Raw genomic sequence first — 25,317 nt, forward strand, 5'->3', positions numbered from 1 at the left:
ATAGGAGCCACCACGCCCTGTACATCCTGCCCCGCTCCCAGAGGCACCACAGCCACCACGCCTGCCCCCTGAAGCTGCCAACACTTCCCTGCCTCAAAAACCACAGCTGAAGCTGGCACGGGTACAGAGCCAGAATGGTATTGTGCTGTCATGGAGTGTCATAGAAGTGGACCGGAGTTGCGCCAGTGTGGACAGTTACCATCTCTACGCATACCACGAGGACCCGAGTGCTACTATGCCTTCCCAGTGGAAGAAGATAGGGGAGGTGAAGGCCCTTCCACTACCTATGGCATGCACTCTTACTCAGTTTGTGTCTGGCAGCAAATACTACTTTGCAGTCAGAGCTAAGGACATCTATGGCCGTTTTGGACCCTTCTGTGACCCCCAGTCTACAGATGTGATCTCCTCCCAGAGCAGTTAAACTGGAGTTCTTTGGAGCCTTTAAACCCATCCTACTTCCAAGGGTTACCCTGGTTTTGAGGGGTTTGATCCCATGCATGAAATTCACTTTTAAATCCACTCTCTGCAGGATTAATTTAGACAGCTGCGTGATACACTACATACATTCAGAACCAAAAGAAAAATAAAGTCTCACTTCTAGCAAGAGAATCTGTTTTTCTGGATAGATCAAGTCATGGGCCATTCAGAAATTTCATTTTCCTTCCCATGACAGCTGTTCCACCTAGACATCTACCTACTCTTTATTCAAGAGCACGTTGGATGCCTGGGATTCTGCTTCAGAGTGGGAGCAAAAATATAATTCGCAGTTTTTTTTGAAGCTGAACTACACCTGTCGTCTCTCTCAAGGCACTAACATGAAGGCAAGAACAGATTTGCCTCTTCTACCTAGCTCTCTGTGAGCAGGCTGTGATACGAAAGGTGATTCAAGGTCTTATTTGTGTGCTGGAAGATAGAGTGATCTGTTCTTAAATTACCAACAGTAATCAGCTGTCTGGGGAGAGGGAAGGGAACTTTAGTCTGGCCAGGGAACCAATGTCTGTGAATTTGGAGGTGGTGTAGTGGGGAAAAAAAAAATAAATCACCCCACTACTTCCTACCTCTCCTAAATAAGAGCTCTCCTCTACTGTCACCATCCACCTCCATTCACAGTTGGAGCATTCCTAGGACAGATCTGAAACTGGATTGTTGAAATCACATTCACACCTCTCTAGCTCAGATGATTTTTTCTGCCTCTCCCCTTACACGTCCAGCCCTGTTTTTTAGATTTATTTTGTGCCTTAAACAGTAATTTCAGAAATAAATGTAGCCAGATACCTTGTGGTGTTCATTTGCTTGGAGTTACTTCTCCTTTTACCCTCTAGCCTTTCATTACTGCTTCTTGTTTTTCTGGCCCATAGCGATTGTTTCTTTCTATAAAGACTAGAAGTATAACATCTACTGATGCTGTACTCATTTTTATCTGTACTTTCAATCAACCTTTCCTTCGCTGCAATTAATGAGTTGTCGTTTCTGTCCTGTGAAGAATATTAGAGTGTACAGACAGTATTTTCCACCAGAGCTTTTCCCTCCTGTTCTTTTGGGAAAGCTGTATGCTGCATTTCAGCCAAAGAAACCTACATGGTGTAGCACCATGAAAGCTTCTACTTGTTGGCACTCAGTTTAGACGTTCAGTTGGTAGAAAAACATACAGAATTGGCCTCTTAGTCCTCTATTGCAGTCACCTGCCTGCCTCTGCTGAGAGCTAACACCCCGAGTGCTTTAGACACTGGCCCAAAATTTGTGAGCAACTGCAAATGTTCCTGGAGGCTTTCATGATGCTTCTGAGCTGAGAAATCAAAACAGTGCATCTGTCCCACTGTCCTGTTGACATGTTCTTAAGCTTTTTTTATGCATAACCAAACTGTAACACCTGGACAAGAAAGGATATGTAAGATTTTTATTTTTTTCATTTTTAGAAACAAGGACAGCATCTTGTTTCTGTCCAGAATAACCAAATACCGGATTTAGAAGGGAAAATATCTGGGCTTTCTTTAGATTTACTTCACCATCTGACAAAGCTGTAGACATTACATATTCCTTAATTGCAATACTGGCTGTCTTGAAAAATTTAAATAGAAAGCCAGGTTGAAAAAGACACAAAATATGGCTAGTGAAATAATCTTTGTGATAACGGGTTCTTCTGTTGTGTTCCCTTCGAGAACATTATGTGAAAGAAACTCAGTTTGTAGACTTTTGTCCATACTACTTTTTTGCGCTCCTTCACACAGCTGGGATTGTTGCTTCCAACAGGTGAGTAACAAATACTGTCAGTATGGGAGGGGTATTGAGTTGGGTAAGCAAAAATTCTGTCTACATCCATGTATCATGAGAGAAGGTTTGTATCTCATGTCTGAAAAGTGTTTAACTTTTCCTCTGAATAACAGTTGTTCCCGTATTACTGGTGCCAATGATCAATAATGCCTTGATTTTTTTCTATGTGGAATTAAATGTTCTGTCTGCCTATTTCAAGGAATAATTAATAATTCATTTACACTACTTATGAAAAGTTGAGTCCTTATAAAGGAAGTTCTGTAGTAGAGGTTTAGAGCAATTTCATCCAGTTGATGGCTGTTAAAGCATCAGTTTACTTGAGGTGGTACCAAAGGGCTGTTGGCCATACCAGTACAATGAGGTTTTATAGTTTGAAAGTTAAAATAAATATTAGAATCCAATGTGGAATTTATGCTGCTTATTGAATTTTGATCCCAGTCTCAGCTTTTCTATAGTTTGTGCTTGCTTTTAGCTCACAGTTGTTCCTAGTTTTGTCTTTCTTGGGATAGGCAGGTGGTGAGAGTCTCGTGTCACATTTTTTTTTCCTTTCTCCAACAGAGGTAATAGTTGGGATGGCCTGGTATTGTGTGGAGGTTTTGTGGACTGCATCTTTAGCGAGAAGACTCATCTTTATTTACTAAAGAAAGACGTTCTCAACAGAGCTGAAACTGGCTTCTTGCTTAACAGTTGTTTCTGTTATGCAAGGCAGAGCGCAGCTCATTTTTGTGAATAGATTAAGCAAGTTGGCTGCTGTTTGCTGCCACAGTTGTAGAGTGAAAGCAGACATCCCTTTCATTACAGCAGATGTTAAGATCCAATTTCAGGATGTTAGGCAAGTGCTGGTGGCTCAGTACATGATACAGCATAGCTTGATTTTTCAGAGGCGTTGCTCAGCTTGGCAACATTGCGGGTAGCAGTTCTTAACGCTGATGTACAGAGAACTGTGCCACTTCTGTGGAGCTATTTCACTGTGGAACAGATCTCTACAGTGACTACTTACCCCTTATGTTAAGGAACGGGAGTACTGATTAACTCCAATGGCACTTTTCCCAATATTTTGGCATGGCTGTTTTTTATTTATTATTTAACCTCCCAGAAACAATAAAAATACTGAGATACTGCATTTCCACCAGCTATGCATTCAGAAATAACTGGTTTCATTTAATAGAATTTATTTGAAAGTATTACCAAAATATCTGAGAACATTCAGTACAGGTCTGTTAGTACTGTGCTTTAGACTGCAGTCATCATAAAAGTGTTGGTTACCTGAGATTTCTAGTATTTCACTTTTAAATATGCTACAGGTCTCTACACAGCTTTCAGGTGGTAGACTAGACTAGAGCAGTTCGGTTGGAAGGGATCTGTAGAGATCATGATGTCCAAACAGCCGACCACTTCAGGGCCACCACCAAGAGTTACAGCATGTTATTAGGGACATTATCCAAATAACTCCCTGCACCTAATACACGTTTTTCCATCTTCATTTTCAGTACCCTGGTATAAATTGTTCTGGCTAATAAGTTGTGCTGGTACCACTGGGTACATGGCACGTTAGCTGCACCACCTCAGATCTAGTTCTCCATGTTTTGGCATACACTGCACTGATTCCCCACTTTTTATTTTCATTGTGTTTCTGGTTTGTTTTAGGCTTGATTTGTGCCTACGGGCAAGAGGTAACTTGAGTTCTGTTTCTGGCTGGAAGCCCTCCTGTGGAGTGCTGATGGTAAAATGCCTTTCTTTTCCTCCTAGTTACAGCTTCATGGACCTCCTTTATTTCAGTACAAGTCTAGAAAAAGCTTTACTGGATTCCAATAACCTTAGGAAGGGTGTAGGCTGTAGGTATAGCACGTGTACTGCAGCTGCAGTAACGACTGGAAAAGTTGTAAGGGTGCAGAGGCAGGTTCCTCTCAGCCTGTGTTTACTTCTGTGCTCCAAACCAGCTTCCCTGAGGGTGGCAGTTGGTCTCAGCTCTGCTCCTCTCAATGTGCTTGCTACCCTTTAACACGTTAGATCACAAGCAGTGATAACACTCACACACCCAACGTTTTTAGCACAAGGCTGGAAATGCCCATGGTGTCTTCCCTGTAAAAATAAGGGGTCTTATCCTGCTTCCTTTGAAAATAATGGCAAAACCCCCTCGTGCCTTCAGTGGGAGCTTGATTGGGCCCAATGGTAGGATCTGAGCACTGTTTTATACTATAACAAACTATCCATACACTTCTTCCTTTATGCTGTTTGTCTTAAGCGTCCACTAAATAAGAGTCTGTATTATATGTAGGGACCAGGTCAGATGTATTTCTGCTCCCCAAACAGCCATTCCCCAGTTCTAGACTATTGTATACGCTGTACAAAATCAAGCTGTGATTCTGCCTTCTTATAAACTTCAGTATTTTCATTTGGTCAGAAATATCTATCCAGATTTTTTAAAATAGAAGCTCGATATATTAAATATCTATTTTTTTAAGTTGTTGGTTGGGGTAGGGGTGGGCATTGTATGAAAACACTGGAGAGGGGAGTTCAAATGATAGTGACTGTGCCAGCCCTGCCACCAGATCTGTGTTACCTCCTCAGTACCTTCTGAGGGGCTACAAAAATTGCTAAGAAAAAGCTAATAATAAGTTGATTTTTTCTTTTCCTCCCTTCTGCCCACCTGTTAGAATGCATCTTTATTTCTCATTGTCTTTGCGCAGGCTGAGCATTCCTTTTTGTTTTGTTCTAATATATATTATATGCACACACACACATATATTTATATATATTTGAAGTGCTGTCTTAATTTAATGGGGTATATCTGTAAATAAAGCAACTGGGTAGTAACTGTTTGGGGAGTCCCGTTCAGCTGTAGAATATTCTTGGCTATTGAGTCAAACATGCAAAACCCTTTGCAAGTAGCTCCATCCGACTTCTCATTTTGCTTTGCAGCTGGACTTGTAAATACAAAAGGACAGCTTTTACGTCCAATTTAAACTGGGCAGTTGCAAGTTCTCCCCATTTTTGTATGTACTGTAGATTAGTGTGTGTGTATGTGTTACCTGTAGTGGGGTTTTGTCTGACAAGTCTGAAATTTATACTTTGAAATAAACTACTGGGTTTTTATTGATTTGAGTCATCTGTGCTTAGTTCCAGACATCTCACATGTGTGTGTGCTCACATCCTCCCCAGCCATGCTGCCTCCTGGAGGATGGAGCAGCGCCAGCTTTTAAGTTCTGCAGCCACGGTGTCACCTTGGTCAAGTAATGTCAAGCAGCGGTGGTTTGGCTCCATTCCTAGAAAGCCAGCTGTGTGATGCTGCTCCTCCAGGCTTTTCACCGGAGCAGAAATGAAAGCAATGTGCTAAGTTCTAGAAAGCTGCAAAGCAAAGAGGGGCTCTGTGTCCTGGACAAACAGTCCTGAGTGCTGAGCCCACACTTCAAGGGCAGTATCACTAATCTGTGGTGGTAATACTTCCCTGGCATGATTGTGTATGGACTCATGTTAAGCGATGGCTGGATACAATCACACGTGGAAGTCCTGAGAGTTCCCTCAAGCTGCCTGTTTAGAATACTGGTCTACGTCGTGCCTGTAGATTTAGACCGTCGCTTTCATTAAGAAATGTTGGCTTCAGCACTTTGCTCAACTGCAGCTCGTGCAGGTGCTGTGCTGGGGACAGAGCTGTGTTCCAGTCACTGCGGCTGCATTCAGTGCTAGCTGGGCTGCTCATGGAGGAAGGACGTGGTGCAGTACAGCAAGCATGCGGTGATCTTGAATCCAGCACAGCTATTAACAGCAAAAGATAAGAGTCACAGTCACATGGGTTAGTTTCATGGCTCACAAGGTCCCTTTTATGTAAATATTTACTCAGAGAAAAGGGCTCTTCAAAGTAGAACTCTTGTTTTCCCACCGAGTTGAAGCACAAAGCTATTCCTGCCGCAGGGCAGGAGGCTCATGCTGTAAGGAGGGTCCATCTTCTCCCCTTCTTTGGGAGCTTGCAAAGGGGCATCCCACAGCTGCTGACTGCATCCATGTCCAGCACACATCGATGTGCCCTAGCAAAGATCAGTCTGACACAGGAAGCTATGGCCAGTTCACTGGTCCCTACGGACTGACAGTGAAACAATGCACTTCTATTTGTGCTTTTTGTTTTCAAATATGAAAACAGCGAAAGTTGGCAGTAAATACAACCTATCCTGCTGCTCAGGAGTAACAGCAGAATCCCTCCAGCTGCTCTGTGCTCCCATCTCAGCAAGCTGCTGCTTCCCAGCAGGTCCCTCCAGCAAACGGCCACCCCTCCTGCAGGTGGGGTCCTCTGTGAGGTTCAGAGCCAGTCCGATTCCACCTGTGCCAGCTGCTTGGCAGCAGCCTCTGCCCACTCACAGGAGTTAGAAACATCTCAATGCAGCGATCAGGAGCAAACATCCGAATGCTGCACAGTGTTCGTATTTGGTGTTTATTCTGAAAGCACTGACCCCGCTGCCCTGTAAGGATGAAGCCTGCCCTTGTCACAGCAAGGTGCAGTGCTCACAGCACTGACCAACCAGGCAGAGACTGCTACCCTTGATCAAGGGCCATCAGGAACTCCATCCAGACACTCCAAAGACAAGGTGAGTAGCACGTGGGGGCACAGCGTTCCCCCAAAACTGTTAGTAGGGCCATCTTCTCCCCTCCCAGCCCCAGGGAAAGGCACCTGTGCAGCACTATCTCTTGGCTCATACATGGCATCAAGGGAACATCATGTTTATTCTCCATCCAACGGCAGAACAGTTGAACATACAGCAATTATATTGTGTCCCTGCTGCCACCTAGTCCTAATGCAGTGCAGATGTTCTCTGAGGCCTCTCAGACATACTTCCTCCTGGTACAGCAAACAGATTACTTCATTCTCTGCACTGTTTTTGAGCCTCAGCAAATCTCAGCAAAACCTGCTGTATTAATTTCTGGTCTCCCCCGTCTCTTGGCAGAAATCAAGCACAATGTGACAGCCAGGTATTTAGGGCAGAGTGTCAGTCAAGCTGCAGTAATCTACTTCCTTCCCCAGCGCTCGCCAAAACCTGACACTTCTGCCTACATGATTCAGGGTGGTAGCGTGCTCTATTTACATTGGACTGTCAAGGCCAAGAGGAAAGAGCTGTTTATTTGTTGTGTGTGTAATTAAGAAGGGTCAGTTATCTGCTGTGGAGAACATGGCTGTGACTCTTTGACAGTAACAGTCCCCACTGATAAGCAACTTACAGCATGTTGCCAACACAGCTCAGACTAAAGGCAGCCATGGAGCCAGCAGAGAGGTAAAGCCATGTGGCTCAGCCCAGGCCTGGAGGCAGCTCCTATGTCTAGACACAGATCCCTTCTGTGACTGCACAGCAGTTCATTCACACTCTGGGAGCTGCCAAGCTGATGCTCAGATCGACAAAGGGCAGCACAGCACCTGTTGCTTCCCATCCACCCCAGCCAAGGCCACCCACACAGCCCAGAGCAGAGCACGCACTGCACAGCCCAGAGCAGGAGAGGGGCAGGCAAGGCGTGGGGATGTGTACATCCAGCTGGATTTATTACACACAGGAATGAAAGTTTCCATGAAAAAAAAGTAAAATCCCATTTTGGAATATTGACACTGATTTTACAGGATTGGCCTCATGGTGACAAATCCGAAGTTGTACGATTCAGGCAGGCCCTGATGGCGTGTGTTGTTGAACCGCCTCCAGGTGAAGACTGGGAGACCACCCTGCACTGGGGGACCATTGATGGCTGTGGCTGTGAATGCTGAGGCCAGGCGGAAATCTGACACCTGCAATAAAGGACAGAAGGGTTGGCTGGTGTTTGACATGAATCCATCCCATAACAGAAACAGTGAGACTTGGAAACACTACAGCACAGAAATGGAGCAAGGGGAAACGCGTGTTGGTCAGGCAGAATTCCTCCTCTGCACCAACGTAACTTCAGCCACAAAGGCAGTGCTGAAGGGGAAGCAGCAAAGCACACACAGCCCTTTGCACTACCCAGAAGGCCACGAGGGCAGCCTAAGATGATCTCGCATAAGCTCTGCTGTGTGTAAAGCACTCGGTCCGTCCCTTGGAAACTGTCAGACAGTTACTGCAACTGCCTGGAGCTCCCCACCCTGTTTCTTCATTATCTTCCAGTACAGCCCAGCCCATTCCCCTTGCCTAACTGCTGTCAAAGTCGCCTGCACTTTTGCCAGACACCTCTATACAGCAGTTCTCTGTTTTCACTCCCTAACAACCAGCTCTGGGTGCTTCTGCTGGCCACTACAGCAAGCAGGCAGGACACCGCGGGCTTGAGCAAGCTGAGAGGAGACATTCAGCACTGGCAGTGCCCAAAGGGGCTCCACAGAACCCATTCCAGCCTTCAAACTCAACCCAGAGGAGGTGGCGGTCCCTGCAGCATCTACCAGCATGGCAGGGCTGGACACAAAGGTATTCCCCTCAGTGAAAACACCACACAGGCTGCCTAGAAGAACTGCATCTTTCTCCAATACATCGGGTCTGAGAACTTCCCCATTTTTCCTTCCCCAAAAAGAATGGTAACTGTTGGCAAACTTTGTTCAGAGCAGTTTTACAGAGAGGTGAAGACCTGGAGCAGGGTGATTCACTGGAGAGCAAGGCTTTTAAAAAGGTAAAATTAGAAGGAGGATAAAGACACATTCCTGTGGGCTCTGGGGATGCAACCAAGCTGCCTCCATGACCAGGAGGCCCAGACTGTGAAGCAATCATCTTCTCCACCTTCCTCCAATGTAAGGACTCATTTCAACTTTCACTCAGGCTCCTCCTGCTGCAAAGCTTCATGGCTTAACCCCTAAACAACACAGGTTCCCATGGACAACATTCTTTTGTGCATTTCCCTGCGCATCCTCTGCAACATCACTGTACCAGGACTGGTGTCAGGGGCAGATGGGTCTCTGCACAGGAGCTGCCCAGTACTGGGACAGAGTGAGGAGAAGAAGCAGGCCTGGCCATGCCCACCTCAGTGCAGGGAAAGGCACTGCAAGTGTGAGAAGAGCACAAAGAGACTGCAGCAAACAGTCAGCAGACAGAAATTGGAGTTGTTTACCTTGGAGTCATAGCAGCCTGCAGGCACTGGGAAGGAAGGATTCAGGTCTTCTCGGCAGCAAATTGTGTTGCAGGGATTGTGTTCAGCATAAGGATCTTGCTGGTAGTCTGGGGAGAAATGGGGCGGGCAGGGAAGAAAAGCAAACAAATGAGTCCCTTTACCCAAAGCCCTCTACTTCTCAAGTCCCCAAACTGCTCAAAGCTCGGTGAGCACACAGTCTATCACACTGCTTTCATGCTCCTCTCCAGGTATCAAATAGAAACCAGTGCTCGAGTAAAGCAAGTTCCAAATCCATTTAGCTATTTCTGCATCCCAGGAGCACCACTGCCCACCTCTAAGCACTAATTCCACAGGACAAAATCTTGCAGGAACTTTATGTCTCCTCAAAAAAGCAGAACAGAAAGGGGTGGGAAGCAAGGAATGAAGAGTGCAGCAGAGAGAGCCTTCATGTTCCTGTTCTGGAACTAAGTAAGCAGAAGGAGCAAAGCCTTCAAATACCCACTGCAGTAACTGCAAGCTAAGAGGGAAGAAGGACAAGCCTCAACACCTGCGAGCAAGCTGCTACTCATAGCCCAATCAGTAGCAATACCACACCCTGGGAGAGGCCTCCCAGTGCCCAAGCGCAGTTATCGGTGTGCTCCTTGTAATTGGGAATCAAAATATAACATCTACAGCTGTTTGTACTGAGAGATGGGGCTTAGGCAGAAGTTAATTATGCTGGTTTTAATCCAATAACAAGAACCCTGTCAGGGAAAAACAGAGCGGAGCATTACATACTGAAGAGCATCCTTCCTGGACTGCAGATGAAAGGGTAGGCAGAAGCCAAACTGACTTTAGGTTTCATTCTGCACTTAGAGCAATGTAACTAATCTGCAAGTAATGCTTTTCACTATAATAAATGTAAACACTGCTTTTTAAAGATCAGCTCCAAAACACAAGAATGTATTTCTTACTGTTATATCTCATGATGTACTTCATGCTTTCTAAGTTGGTCACCTTGCCCTGGTCTCGACGGAAGATTTTTGCTCGTGGAGCAAGTTCATACGAGAAATCCAGCCCATACTTCTCAACATATGATGCATAACCACTGAGATTGTAAATCTTCTGATGGAAAGGAATATTGTATGAAGGCCAGTAACCTGCAAGAGAGACAAATAACCTGTCAGACACTTGGAAAAGCTGAACACTCTTGCTTGTAACAAAACAACAACAAAAAACAAAAACAACCCCATTTTCCTTGCTGTGTTGCCTTAACAGCATTTCGAGGAACAACACGTCAAACTGGTTTGAAAGGAATAAAGCAAAGCAGCAGCCATCTGGAATGACTGGGGTTGACTCCCTGCATAACACACACAGGCAGCCCGCCCCCAGACTTCCACCCTGAAGACTCATCCTGCCGAGCAGCTGAGATCAGACTTGCAGGAGCCTCAGGTGAAGACACAGATCAGCTACAGCCCTCCTGTAGAGGTTACACTCCTCAGGGACAGTGCAGGGAAAGCTCATTTCCTGCCACCAAGCTTTGCTGCATGAGGCTTGAGTAAAAGTGCTCCCTTTTCTCCCCTCTTCCCAACTCACCAAGATGCAATAATGCACCGTGCAGTGAAGGCAGGCGGCAATTAAAAAGAATAGAGAAAACTCCCAAGCAAATGCACATTCATAACAGAGCATGAGTCCCAAAACAGCAGTTAGAAAGAGAGACCTGGGGAGAGACAAACAAAACCTGGAGATGAACAGATAAATAGGAACCATAGAGCAAGCAGGGGTGAGCAGGAGACAGGCCTGCAAAGAACAGACGGACATGCTACTGAGCAATGGTGACTGGAAAGCTGTGGCTGCACACAGAGGATAAAGGAGATGTGGGGATAGATGCACACCTGCCACTTGAGGGTTGAGAAGCAGTTGACGTAAGCAGAGCAAAAAGCTCTTTTGTGTCCCAGGCTCTGCAAGACTGCAGAATCCATGCAGACAGTGCAGTATTCAGCCTAAGATGGGCTTAACCAGGGGCTGACAGAATGGCAACAGAGTTCACACACAGCCTTCTAACTTGAACCTCAGTACTAGTGTTCAGTAAGCCCTTCCCATGCACAAAGCACACTCAGCTAGCACAAAGACATGGCTTTCCTAAGCCAGCAAACACTACCGGAGCTGTTACCTTTCCGGAGAACATTTGTTTGATCAGAATATTCCACAAGGGTGGGGATCTGCTCAACAATGTACAAAGCACCATCATCAAGGCTCTTCTGTAGCTTGACCTTCTTCAGGTCCAGCACCATGTACTGATTGTTGTAGGTCCCTGGGTACAAGAACAAAGAGTCACATGCCCTGTCTGGGAAAGGAAAGGGGATTGGGGGGGGGGGGGGGGGGGGGGGGAAGGGGGCAAGGAACACATTCTTTCTTTCAAGGTTCATATGAAAGTGTACTTACCAGAGTTGCATTTTGAGAAGGTTTCTGCCCAAGCTTTGCCACTGTCTGCCATCATGTTAGCAATGCGGACCCTCTGCCAAGCAAACAGGGATTCAGGCACCACTTGCTTAATGAGGGTATGGTTGAACACACTGTTGGTGGTCTGCAACATTACCAAGCCACTGCCTAGTATGTAAAAGTCATCCAGGGACACTAAAAAGCCTTAAATAACAATTACACAAAAATTGTTATCTCTGAACCCTTGTAGTATTCACAGAACAAAACAAAGACAAAAGGATATGAAGGAGGGTGCATGTGCAACATTTAAAGACAGCCATGAGGATGTTAAAGATGAGATGGCAATATCCGTGAGCACCATACACACGCTGTCAGCACAGTTTCTCCCTTGTTATGCCTTCAACACACACAGCCTGCTTTGTTTGGAGCATTTGCTTCAGGTTTGTATCTCACGCTTTCCCACTTGTTCCCTTTCACGTGCCAAGCACCGGCTATTTCCAGGAATTACACAGTGTACGAGTGTTTGTTTCTAACAAGATTCTTCAAAAAAGAAACAATTAAAAAACACAACTCCACAAACAGATCTTCATCAACCAGTTTTCAGAGGCTTTTGTTTGTTTGTTTTTAACTGAATCTCTTCTGGACGAAAGGAGCTAAGCAGAACAGTCTTTTCCTTAATTTTCTCCAATCTAGCTATTCTAAAAACTGTCTCCAAGAAACGGGGGCTACTCAAACTACAAATCACCTCCTGCATGTGGGAGAAAGTTCTACCTACTCTTCTCTGCAATGTGTCGCCATCCAACAGCCGTGCCAAACTCAATGCCGCCATGACTCTGAGCAGGATCCCTTCCTGGGCTATATGCCAATAGAAACATTAGGCCCAACTGCAGATCCAGTGCCAGGTGGCGGTATGCAGACCAAAAGGCAGACCTCCTTCCCTCCTTCCAGCAATGCTTAAGGGCTTCACTTCATCAAGACTTTTTTTTTTAAGTCCTAAGATCTCAAATCAGAACAGGCCCACTTTATAATAGTCACCTGTTCTCTAAAGGTACGTTGGTACAGAACAGGCAGAGCACCCTGGCAGACTGGGTCCTGGTACGTAATTCTCAGAAACAGTAGCAATAAATAAAGCATACAGATAGGGAAACTACCTCAAGTAAATAAGAACAAGAAAGGAAACACTCTAATCTGGCTCTGTTGGTCTATTTTATACCAAGACGCTACCTACCCCAGAGATAAGCTGTTGCATAATAAGTCATGTGCTTGTCCAAAGAGAGCAGAAATGGAACTGGTAAACAACTGATTCCAAACGAGCACCAATGCCCATGTGGGTACCAGTGCTAAGTGACCCGCTCCAAAATAAACTGAATAGCATTTTCTTCTTTTTCCAATCAACTTAAACTGAGGTAAAACTGAAAAACACAGCTCACAGTAAGCACTAACACAGAAAAGGAAGCTGAATTAACTGAAATGTGAACTCTAAAGTAGACCTCTCCCAGGCATTAAGCAACAGTACATGCCAGGTGACCTACTGACCATAGGTCCCATGTGACCTACTGGGGTAGGGCCCTTCCAACCCCTACAGTTCTGTGATGCTGTAAATTGCAAAGCTTAGCTGAGCTGAAAACAAGTGGATTTTTTTTCTAGGCCAAACTACTTACCGAGTTTCATCCTGCATTGCTTTTATAATACAATGTGCCCTCCGTGATACATCATTACTAGCTCAGTTATCCAGAGACAACATATGCCATTATGACTTAAAGTACAGGCACCCCTGAGGCAATGGGAAGTTAAACACGTATGATAGATTTACCAAGGACAAAGACAGCCACAAAAAAAAACAAACAGGTGAAGTCTACAGATACCAAGAAATATCTGATATACTCTTGTGTCCTCTTTTGCGTCCTCTTTTTTTCTTTTCACCATGTGCAAGAATCTGCTGTAATTGAAATTGTCTTCCAGGTAAACTGTACAAAGAGATAACAGTGACATATTTTCCCTGTAAACCCATCTCTCACTTTTATCAGCTACTCTCAATCTCAAGCACTTCTGATTGCATTTTCAGGGCCTTAGTCATTTAGATGCAGCTTCTGGAATACTGAAGTTTCTGGAGTCCGGAGCTTCATTCACAATACTATTAATTAGCCAAGCAAAACAAAATACTTTCTGAAATCTGAGCCACAGTGTTCCCTGGGGAGCACACTGAATAGCAGGCAGGGGTGCCGCACTCCTGACAGCTATAGTTCCAAAAGAGGTAGCGGCTGCTTTGTCAGTCAGATGGCATCCCCTTTTCTGGTACTTTAAAAGGTCGTTGTGCTCATTGGTGTACAGAAAGGTGCAGTATTATGGTCTGAAAGTCAGAGACAGGATGTCTATACATCACCTCCCAGAGATGAGAGTAGCTGCTGGCCACAGTGCCTACTGCTCTGGGCTACAGGCACTTTTAACAGTGGGAAGGGAGCTGCCTTCTCTGTCTGAACTTTCTTAATCCCACCAGCAGCTGCTTTTCATGCCAAGACTGCACAGCCATCTTCCTTTCACTTGCAAACCTCTCCCATGCACTAAGCAATAGTACATTCCATGCCAGAGATGAGATAACAGAGCCATAAAGTGGATCAGGTACTTCTCCCCCAGGTTATGTTGAAGGCAACTGGGAAGCAAGAAATAGTTCGGCAAAATTCATGAGCAGAGGAGAATTTGCCTGTCTGCTGAATACGAGGCCTACCGCCCTTTCCATGTGTTGTTCTTCCTTAAAGCAAGGACATCTTTCCTCTTCATCCTGCCTCAACAGCACACAGCCATCTCGTGTCTGTCTATCAAACAAGATCCTGACAGCAAGGCAAAGGAGCAAAACTGCTATAAAGCTCTTCTTAATTGTTTTGCTCAAGAAGCTAAAAACAGAAGAAGACCGCACATCATCTAGAAAAAGGGGGGTCACTATCCAGCCCATCGTGCTTGGGTCCAAATGGTAGGTTCCCTTTTCTAAATGGGGATCAAGACTAACAACAAGCAGATGGGGATTTTGGAAACCAGTTTTATCTTGCTGTCCACGGACCAACAACTGTCCAAACCAACAACTCTCAACAGCTAACAGCGCTCATTTCTTCAGATGGCTCAGCAGGGCAGTACAGAACAGCCACTGCACAGCTGGCTCATTTTGTTTAGTCTCAGCTCTGCTGTTCTACTATACTTGTCTTGCAAAAACTAGCACCTATCTACTCCATGCCATCGCATTTCTTATCCCTCCAAATGAGTACAGTTTCACTCAACAGCTGTGAACAGCCATAACACGGCCTGTATCTCTCTGCCGTGCAGAAACTCACTAGCCACACTGAGTACTTACACTCAAAGTCTCAACAAAACACTGAAGTCAGAGCTGAGTCATTCCTCCCTTCCAGAGGTTCACAGAGCTGTTCTGCATGTAGCTCCATACAGATGCTTGCAACAGAAAGGAAAGTTAAAACTACGAGCAAAGGTTCAAGTGAGGTTTAGGATTAGCATGGAAATGAGCTGAAGGTGGATGAATCCTTCTCCAAAAGCAGGGACTATTACCTCCATTCCCACCTGGCAGTTCCCCCCAAGTGCTGCTGTTGCTCTGAAAGGGAGAGAGCAGCAAGGAGATAAACTGAAGCGGAGTGGTTTGAGCATGCTGGCAAGAACTGTTGGAGCAGAAGGGATGGACTCTGCAGTCCGAGGCTGTCCCAACAACTGAGCCTCAGCAACAACAAGGAAGCACGAGGCCTTACAGCTGTAGTATAATGCACAAGTTGTTCTACATCATGGTTAATCAATATGCTTCGATCCTCAAAAATGAGTAATAACAGATATATTTTTACAGTGTAATTTCCCAATCTTGCCTGTCTTTTGAAAATCAGTAAATAAACTAAAGAATTATACTCTGTGATTCCAGGAGAGGTTCCAGATAGTTGTCACAATCCTTCTCAGAATACAAGCATCTCCTTGAAGAGTTTCTGACACAGCTTTCAGACTGTTTTACTTCATAACCAGGCTACCAGGTGACAGAAATCTATGAATTACTCAGTTGTCATTGAAGGCCCAGAAAGAAACCTGCCTCTTAACGCTTTTCTCCCCCAAAAGTCAATACTTCTATGTTCAAGCGAATCGCATAGGGTGTCATTCAGTATTATTCAGAACCAGTAAGAATGTCCCAGATAGTACCTGACAGGACAAAGAGGAGCAACAACTTGCATGCAGGGAGAAGTTACAATGGCTAAGCTGAGCCATGGCCAGGGCCTGTGGATTCCATGGTCAGATGCCCTGAAAATCTGCAGCTACATCTGATTATAACACGGAGCAGAGGAACCAGTCAGTCCCCTCCTTCCTGCATGATGTCCTGAGGTCAATACCAGGCCAGTGGCTTCACAGCTTGCTCACCTTCTGCAGAACTGCAAGTTTGTGAGCTACACCCACAGCTAACATGATTTGCTGCAGTCAGTGGATGGTGCTCGCCTGGCTGGCAGTGCTACCTTGTAATTAGGCTGCTAGCGAGTGCACTTGTCATAGCACAGCCCTCTCAAACTCCACTGCAGCCATGGGGACTACGTTTTGCAACAGCTCTCACTAAATCCTGTTGGTAGAAGTAAACCACCACATCACTGAGTCAGAGTCCAGCTGGAACAGGCAATCTTCAAAATAAGCCCTCTCTTACAGGTCCCTGAAGATTCCAGGCTCAGGGAAGCAGGATTCTCTATGTTAACAAACAGACTCAGATCATTTTAGCACAGCAGCAGCTGATTTTCAGGTACCTCCTATACAGCATGGTTTATTTGCCCTGTCAAAAAATAAGTATTTCACTCTGTATTAAGAAACCACAGAAGGGACAACCCAAAGACATCAGCATATACACCCACTAACAAAACAGTAATATTAAATAATAATAAACGTCACTCTGCATGGCTGATCCTGATTCTATTCTATCCTGATTGAATCTGTAGCACAACACAGTATGCAACAGCTAGAAAACACAGTTACACTCCCTAGAAGAACAGCAGTATGCACAGCAGTATTTCTTCTGAGAGGGACAAGATCCAGAATCACCTTTGATACTTTCAGGTGACGAAGAGAGCTCAGGCAGAAGCCTTTATTTCCTACCAGGTAACACACGCTCTGCAAAATTCCTTCTGACAAGCACTGGAATTCCTCAGACACTCCTGATGTCAGGATGCTCCTGAAGGGCTGTTTGTTTTACATGCATTTGCCAAAATCCTTCTAACTCCTTCCTTAAAGTGAAAATCACAGAACAAGTCTCAGGAGTCTGTGCCATGATGTGCCCCTTGCCTCCAGAGGAAGGCAAGTATGGCAATTAATCAAAAGCACCATCTCGAACCATCAGCCAAGACAACTTGGTCAGAATCAGATCACCTCCTGAAGCACGTGCTTTGCTTTGCTTTAAGAAGCAGACGATTGAGTGCTTGGCAGTTTTTGATTTCGAAATTCCGCCTTTACAAACATGTGCAGTGCTGGCACATACAAGGAGTCCTAAATCTGCTCGGGTGTTTTTTTCCATGCTTTTCAGTACTATGCTAAGCAGCTCAGAGTACATGGTACACCACTGAAATATTCAGTGCTGGCAGTTCTTTCAGGAAACTTGAGACTATTTCTTGCCTAATCTTCCCAAGAGGGATTGGAAGTGTTCTTGCTGGATATATTCCTAACGCGTGAAATAAGCATACAAACACTCCCTTTTGCCACAGTTAATAAAGAAGTTGCAAGAGGAGAAGAAAACAACTGGAGGTTTGCTCACCCAACATTAAAGAAGTCTCTACAATTCCTAACAGCTACTGCTTGATAATCTCCAAGCAATGATCGTGCCACAGTGCTACGCGGAGCTGTTCAAAACTGCACTATCACCAGACACGTGATTGCCAATGACAAGGTTAGAAGTTCAATAGTTTAGATGACTTTGCTCTACACAAAGCAGGATCTGAAGTAGCACGTCTGTGCTGCACGTATAACTTAGTACTACTCTGAGTGCTGAATGTGATCGACCGACAGCAAAAAAAAACACAAGATGTTCCAAACAGAAAATCACATATCTGAGACATTTTGTGCTCTCAGTGGCTCGTGAGGTATCTTTTTTTTTAACATTACCTGGGTAACTGCTGAATGAGACACGGTTGGTGCTAGTGTATGGATCGATTATATTGAAGTTCCAATGCTTATATATCCTCAGTGTGGCTGCATATGTAAACCAGCTGGAATGGGCAAAATATATGTTCTCATATCCAGGTAAAACCTGGAAAACAAACAGAATGATGAACCATTTCAGGTCCTGTTATACTTTGCATGTTTTGTATTTGAAAGAAACTGGGAGAACCACTTGTCTCAAGTAGCTTAACTAACCGCATTGTTCAAGAAGGAGCAGATTCTTGTGCCTTTTAACTGAACAATGAATCTTTGACACCTTTGGAAATAATTCTTGTTCACGTGCTGTTTTCAAATAATTAGTTGCCATTGTTCAAAATTAAACCACTTAGGTCTTTTTAGGACACCCGTGTCACAAGACGTGTTTTCTTTCCCCAGTATGCTCTTGAATACTTGTGTTGATGCATTCAAACCAGCTCTCCACAAACATATCAAACATTAACTTACAACATGCTCTCTCCATAAATACCTCTGGGAAACTCTGAAGTACAGAATGAAATGCAAGTGCATATTGATAGTACATCTTAAACAGTTTCCCTGGTTCTAAGATCTACTGCTAGTTCAAACCATTTGCTGTAGGCAAGTTGAACAAATGCTCTGCAATTTAAGATGTCTATTTTTGCTCTGGGTTACGGATCTCCATACGCTGCCCAGGTTATTGATAATTTTAGCTGAAAATTAAATTAATTGCAGCCATGATGTATCAGACATTTATAGTCAAAGCATTTTTATCCGTCATTACTCTCACTGGAAAGCTATTAGAGAACATTGCTGCTAACACTGAGTAAACTTCTTTTATGAGGGCTGTTGTGAAAGCAATGCCTCCTATTTTATCATGGCAGCCCACAGCTTCAGGGGCTGAACCTTCACCCGGTAGTCACTTACATTTTGTTGCAGTGCGACAGATGGCAGCAGAGGGGCAGGCTGACAAAATGGTGTCTGACGTGTGAAGTGCATGTGAAGTAACAGTGTGTCACTGAATTCCTCCATGTGGAAAAATGGCACTTACTGACATTCATCACTGATTGCTGAATGGTTATAGAGACCAAACAGTGGAGGTAAGCACAGCCAGGCAGTGGGTGGTGCATTTCAGCACTGGCAACAGTGAAGAGAAAGACAAGACACATTCCAGATGACACCACACAGATCTCGCACCACAAAATGAAGAGCATCTTGATCAGCTCATGCAGGTGAATCAGCAGATCACGACCAGGGAACTGTGAACAGAGCTGAATATGGACTTCAGTGTGTTGGAAACAATGGTGGCAATGTTGGAATAGCAGAATTTTCTCCCAGGTGGGTCCCATGAATGCTCGCACAGGAAGAGAAAAAACACCACATGCAAGTTTGTCAGGACCTGTTAAACTAATATGAGGCTGATGGTGACAGTTTCCTGTATCACATCATTACTGGTGATGAGACACGGTGTCACTGTGAGCCAGAGTCAAAACAGTCCATGGAGTGGTGACATGTGAATTCACCTTCAAACAACAAGTTCCAAGATGTGGCCCTCAGCAGGTAAAGGGATGTGCGCTGCCTTTTGGGATAGGAAAGAGTTGGTCCTTCCGGATTTCCTGGAACTCGAACAAACTGTCGACTCTGAATGCTACACTGCAATGCTGACTAAACTGAAGGCTCAGACTTACAGAGTCGGGTCAGAGAAGAAGACAACCTTCCTCTTGCAACACAGTAATGCTAGGCCCCATACCAGTTTGAAGACCATGGAGCATATAACCAACTCATGGCTGAACTGTTCCACCAGACCCACCACATAATCAAGATTTGGTGCCTTCTGACTTCCATCTCTTTGAGCCAAGGAAATACAGACTCCTAGCAGTGATGCTGCCATACTAGCTGTGAAACAGTGGGCCACCTCTGCTGGTGCAGATTTTTACAAGCATAGCATGCAGGCTCTTGTTCATTGCTGGTGAAAATGCATAGCTAATGGTGGTAACTATGTTGAAAAATAGTGTTTCATAGCTGAGAATTTGCTCTATCATACAGTGTTATTGTGCTCTTCTGATCTGTTGTAGTTTCCATGAAAATAAATAGGAGGCATTACTTTCAGAGCAACCTATATAATTTCAAGACTGTATTTACTGACCCGCACTGTCTTCCTTCCTGCTTAATAGCCCCAAGGTATTCGTAGACATCCATGGTACCCCCTTTTGGACTTTGCTTGGCTATATAAAACAAGTAACTCTTCCAGTTTCTTCCCATTGGTAGCTCCCCATTCCCAGTAATCATACTGACTTTTTACTTTCGGTCTCCGGAGTTTTTAGTTCATTTGTTTTTGTTGTTTCCCTCTCCCTAGACACCAGTGAGCAAAACTGGACCCAAAATGCCATGCAGGTACATACAGTAACTTCATAAAAGCAATTTAATTGACAAGGCTTTCTATTCAGATACAATGTAAACAGTGAAGAATACAGAAGCACAGACTCATAACACCGTGAATCAACATAATCACTAGAAATGAAATTCTCAGTGCTCACCTTGATGAGAGCAGAGCAGTGACCCATATCCCACTGGTATTTCCCATGGCCTCCAGCTTCAACATTACACTGTCCGCTCCGTGCAGAATACTCAAACAATGCAGGAATGAGATCCAACAGGTCTCCAACAGCATTCAGAAACTGGACATCAAAGACGCTCAGTGGCTGAAGGAAGAAGAAACCACAACAAATGCTTTCAGATAGAACAGTGTCAACACAATCTCACCCATTAGGAATTTTTTTCGTTCTCAAAGGAATTCATCCTATACTTTCTACAAAATACCTTTCCACAAGGCCCACGAGCTAAAACCATCTGGAATGAGGCACTTAAAATATCTTTAAGGGTCTATCCCTTCTGGAGGAAATACCAATTCTAGCATTTCCAAGGGGAAAAAAAAAAAAAAAAAAAGAGAAAGTAGCTGTAATTTAGAAAACCTCTGTATGTCTTTGTGAACAGCATAATAATGAGCCTGCTGTTACACCAGCATGAGAGTTTGTGGGTTTTTTTAGTATATTTATTAAAAGCCTTTAAAAAGGTTAAGTGAACACTCGGGTGAGCTCTGGGATTCTTATAAAGACCACAGTTAAAGACAACCTCAGAACTGAGCAGGAGAAAACAAATGTAGGAAGTGAGATACGTTAACAGCGCTAAGAAAGCATGGAAGTAGTTGGAAAAAAGGAAGTCAGCCAAAAGGCACTCCGCTAACAGGCTTTCAAAGAACCCTTATAGGCAGAAACACCTCACCGAGCGACACGTTCTTCAGAGCCCTCTTTCACTGCCTATTCAAAAATAAAACCTTAAGTCTGAGCTCAGCCTTCAAAGACCATTTTCTAACTCTTTCCTATTCTTTCTTGCACTGTCTTTAGTTAAGGCAAGGCCTAAGGAAAAGAACACAACACAAATCAGCATAGGGCTACGACTACTAACTGTAGAATCACATAGCAAGGAAGCACATCACTTGCAACATACATCACTAATGCTAAACCATAAAGCTGAACTCTCTACGAACCCCAGTAAAGAGAAAAGGGCAATAGAAACAACCAACCAAAAAAATAATGCCAAATTCAGAGAATACTTCCCTTTTATTCAGAAGGCTGAATTCTGTGTTATCCATCTACTGTTTTGGCAGAGCAAATAACCAACAGGAAAACCAAAAGTAATGTAAGCCCTAGTGTATATATCCCGGGGGAAGGAACTAAACCTTCCCACACTCTTACCAAGACAATAATAGAAATAAACCATTCTCACCACTAAAATCATGCACTGCTAAAGGTCCTAGCAGCAGCTACTGTGTATGAGAAAAAAAATCCAAAGCAAAATTGAAAGGATGTTACATTTCTCTAGCTCATCATACCTTTGCTATAAGGTCATAAACAGGGAGCAGCAGAGGTCATGACTGATAAAAATCAAGAGATGTTCCTATGGATAGTTTTAAGCAACTCAGTAGTATGAATCATTTACAGACAAGTCCCAACAACTGCTGTTTCACTGAAATCCTCATGGACAGACCTGCCACAGTTCCAGCACGTCCTCCCCCATCCAGCTGTACTTAAAGCACTGCAAGTTAAACATGCTGTGAGGAGAAGCTGATGTCCAATTTACAAACATTACTCTTAGGGAAAAATCAGGGAGGAAACTGATGAGCTGACATTATCACCAGGAAGCAGGAACAGGACTGCATGTAAGAATGCTCCACCAGCCTTCAGACTTCTGAACTACTCTTTCCTCCTCCTGCTACCCTCTCCATATTCTCCCTTATAAATCCTGCCTTCCTTATGACATCTACTGACACTGCAACAACATCACTTGTAATAACTTGTATATATATATATATATATATATAATTATATAAATATATATAAAATCCACATTTATGTGCTATATCATGGCCATTTCAAATGGGAAACTCATTAAGTACTAGGAAGCCCATTCAAACTAGAAGCAAGGTACTACAGAAGGAAGCTATCAGCACTGTGATCACAGAAAGGAACCAGGAAGGTAGGAGGAAAGATCCCTTTGAAGAGAACAGAAAAGAATATGTAAATTCCTGGTGTTCCGCTGAGTGAGACTGCCATCTCCCAAAGTCAGCCAAAACAGAGAAGTAAAAGAGGAACTAGGTCATTAAGTACCCATTTGAGTTCTGTTTTCATTTCCCTTCTGAAGTGCAAGCAAGTTTCATTCCAACTTATTTCCAAGAATTCATGCCATAGCTTTGCAAGGAAAAAACTGTTTTTATGTTTTAGACTGATGCTGGCCAGGTGACGTTAGAGAAGTCTGACATGCTCAGTGCAAGAGCTTCTCACAAACACAATGCATTCAAACAGGAGACTCAGGAATCTTTGATGCATGCCAGCTGTGGGAATTTCGGGGGCAGGCGGATGCATTTCTCACCACACTGAAAGCCCGAGTTGGGGAATAACTACACCTAATTTTCCAAGACATCTGGAAAAGTCTTCTCAGTAAGATGCTAATCCAAGCCCACCAGCAAGAATTAGATAAGCATACACCATAACAAGTGCATAATACAGGGCGTATTATAACCTCTTTTCATCGCCTTCTCCCATCTATCATAGCACTATCAGGAAAACTCCTTGTATGCATCCTGAAGAAGAGTGAATGAATGTGCTATATTGACAAGCAGTGACTTGATACAGCCATGACAAGAGAAAAAGACCTTCAGCTAAAAAGTATCAGACGTACTCTAGAGTACCAGCCTGAAAAATGGGGGAAAAAAAATCAAACTGATTTTTCCTTTCCCAACGTAAATTTTCTACCAGCTTTAAGGAGACAAACTTAGAAAAGGCAGCAGATAAGAGAATGAGCCTTAAATGCTTGTCTACAAGAAACAATAAAATAGACTAGTTATTCTGTAACAATTGCCTTTCAGTGACCTCCCCATGCATGAGCATTCTCCGTAACAAGGGAGCAAGTACAAGTAGAGCTGTCCCAGAGTCACTGCAGTATTTAAAACTCTTACACCTCCTTATTCAAGAATAATTTCCCTGTGTAGACAAGCCCAAGATTAATCACAGCGTTGGTACAGCATTAGGCAGATGAAAAGGCTTAATGTTCTTTGAGTGCCCCTCCTTCAGAAATTGTCCTGACAAAAGGGTTGGGTTTGTTTACTGAATAGAAAATGCTGTCAAACCAGATGGAATAATTTCACACTTTAACATGAAAATGAATTCAGACTTTGACATAATTCTCAATGATACCAGTGAACATCAAATTCTAGATACACAAGTTTCCAACAAGCATTGCTCTCATGCAGGTCTGAATGAAGTGCCTCCCTAGAATAGCCCTGCAGGATACCAGGCTTTATACAAGAGAAAAAACAAAGATTAACGAGTCCACTACAAAACATATGCTCCATATAGAAAGAAATAACAACTATGTACTAGTGCTACTACTAAGCAGCTCGGTGTCCAAACCCATTTTCTCTCTGCAGTAAGGTGTGGTCATCTGGGACAGATAATAAAGGTGCTTCATTTGGATACTGTAGAAATACTACATTTGGGGAGGAAGGACAGGGAATACAACATTTTAGAGTGTCACTTATCTGTACTTATAAAATCCAGCTCTCATTTGTGCACAGCTGTCCAAGCTGTACTCTATCTCAGGTAAACACAGGAAACTGCAGTACTGTGTGAAGTGACATAACACACATGGAATATTTTTGCTTTGGGAAAGAGAAGAAAGGTATGGATCCCAACACAGGTGATGCTGCCTAAAGCTAAAATTGTGAGAGCAGCAGGAAGGACTGGAAATAATTCGCACCATCTGCTCCAGGCATATCTGGGAAAATAAATACATAAGTATATATACATGCACACCTATATAAATACATGCACACGTAGATGTATATGTGCCTATACACACACACTACATATAGCTCAACCACACAGTTGTTTCAGACTGAGCCACGTGTCTGAATCACGCTTAAATGTACCATTTTGTATTGGTAATGCTGGTGAGATGTGCCCTGTCTGAAAGAGGATCAGAATGATGTGGTTACTTCAGAGGTCAGTGTTTTTAATACCAACTACACAGACAGAAAAAGATCAATGAAAACACACTGCAGACACAAACTAGCACTTTTCATGCTCATCTGAATCTAAAGCATTCCAAAGCAGACAAAAAATTGGTAAGATTTGCAGGGCTCCACAGCTACACATGTTGTAAAAAGGAATTATTTCCCTATAAAATCATGGCTTCTCACTATCCTCCCTATAATTCGGATACACCAGGATGGATATTTTCATTATTGTCAAGAATCTTTTCTTTTAGTTTGAACTGGTTCCTACTCAAGAAAGCCACAAAGCAAGGATCATTCAAAGAAGAGATGATATGCATTTTACTAAAATCCAATTGCTTATCATCATCATCATCATAGTACCATAGTATTGTGCGAGTTGGAAGGGACCTTAGAGATCATCGAGTCCAACTCCCGGGATTCGAGCCCTCTGTGTAGCAGAGCAGCACTTCTACCCCCTGCTCCACAGGGGGGGATTCGAACCCGGGCCCCCTGGTGTTGCAAACGGGAATTTTACCGCTGCGCCACCGGAGGCACACAAATGATTCCTTACTGTCACCTTCTCTAAATTCTCAGTATGAATGAACCAAAGCAAAATGTCAACTGCAATTACTCAGGTCCTCTCACACTCAGGAACCCATTAGACGTACTAGACTTAAGAAGACATTTGTAATTGCTACAGCTCTACTGAATCTAAGGGAGCGCTGGTACTGCATACAAGTTGATGACGTGGAACACAATTCTAACCAAACTTGAAAAACAATATTAATTAAAGAAAACACTCCATTTGGCCTTCCACAACACTGACCGCACAGTTTGAAATGAGAGACCTGGAAAACAGAAAGGGAGATACCATCTAGCAACGTAAAATATCCTTTAAAATCTAGAAG

General features: G+C 43.8%; 2 protein-coding genes across 7 annotated transcripts in view; one reads left to right on the forward strand and one right to left on the reverse strand.

Moving 5' to 3' along the window:
• ATF7IP (activating transcription factor 7 interacting protein) overlaps positions 1–5,371 on the forward strand; it is a 92,549-nt gene extending 87,178 nt beyond the window's left edge. For all 6 annotated transcript variants that reach the window (XM_072332579.1, XM_072332544.1, XM_072332536.1 and 3 more), the window contains exon 15: positions 5–5,371. In XM_072332579.1, coding sequence (XP_072188680.1) covers positions 5–421 — 417 coding nt within the window. In that variant the 3' untranslated portion in view covers positions 422–5,371. The remainder of the gene's footprint in view (positions 1–4) is intronic.
• Positions 5,372–6,953: 1,582 nt separating this feature from the next.
• PLBD1 (phospholipase B domain containing 1) overlaps positions 6,954–25,317 on the reverse strand; it is a 35,758-nt gene continuing 17,394 nt past the window's right edge. The window contains exons 5-11 of the mRNA XM_072332594.1: positions 20,394–20,558; positions 17,845–17,989; positions 11,737–11,937; positions 11,465–11,605; positions 10,266–10,451; positions 9,313–9,419; positions 6,954–8,032 (exon numbers count right to left, since the gene is read on the reverse strand). Of these exons, the coding sequence (XP_072188695.1) occupies positions 7,865–8,032; positions 9,313–9,419; positions 10,266–10,451; positions 11,465–11,605; positions 11,737–11,937; positions 17,845–17,989; positions 20,394–20,558 (1,113 nt within the window). The 3' untranslated portion in view covers positions 6,954–7,864. The remainder of the gene's footprint in view (positions 8,033–9,312; positions 9,420–10,265; positions 10,452–11,464; positions 11,606–11,736; positions 11,938–17,844; positions 17,990–20,393; positions 20,559–25,317) is intronic.

Source organism: Excalfactoria chinensis, chromosome 1 (genome assembly GCF_039878825.1).
Source record: "Excalfactoria chinensis isolate bCotChi1 chromosome 1, bCotChi1.hap2, whole genome shotgun sequence".
Classification (NCBI taxonomy): Eukaryota; Metazoa; Chordata; class Aves; order Galliformes; family Phasianidae; genus Excalfactoria; species Excalfactoria chinensis.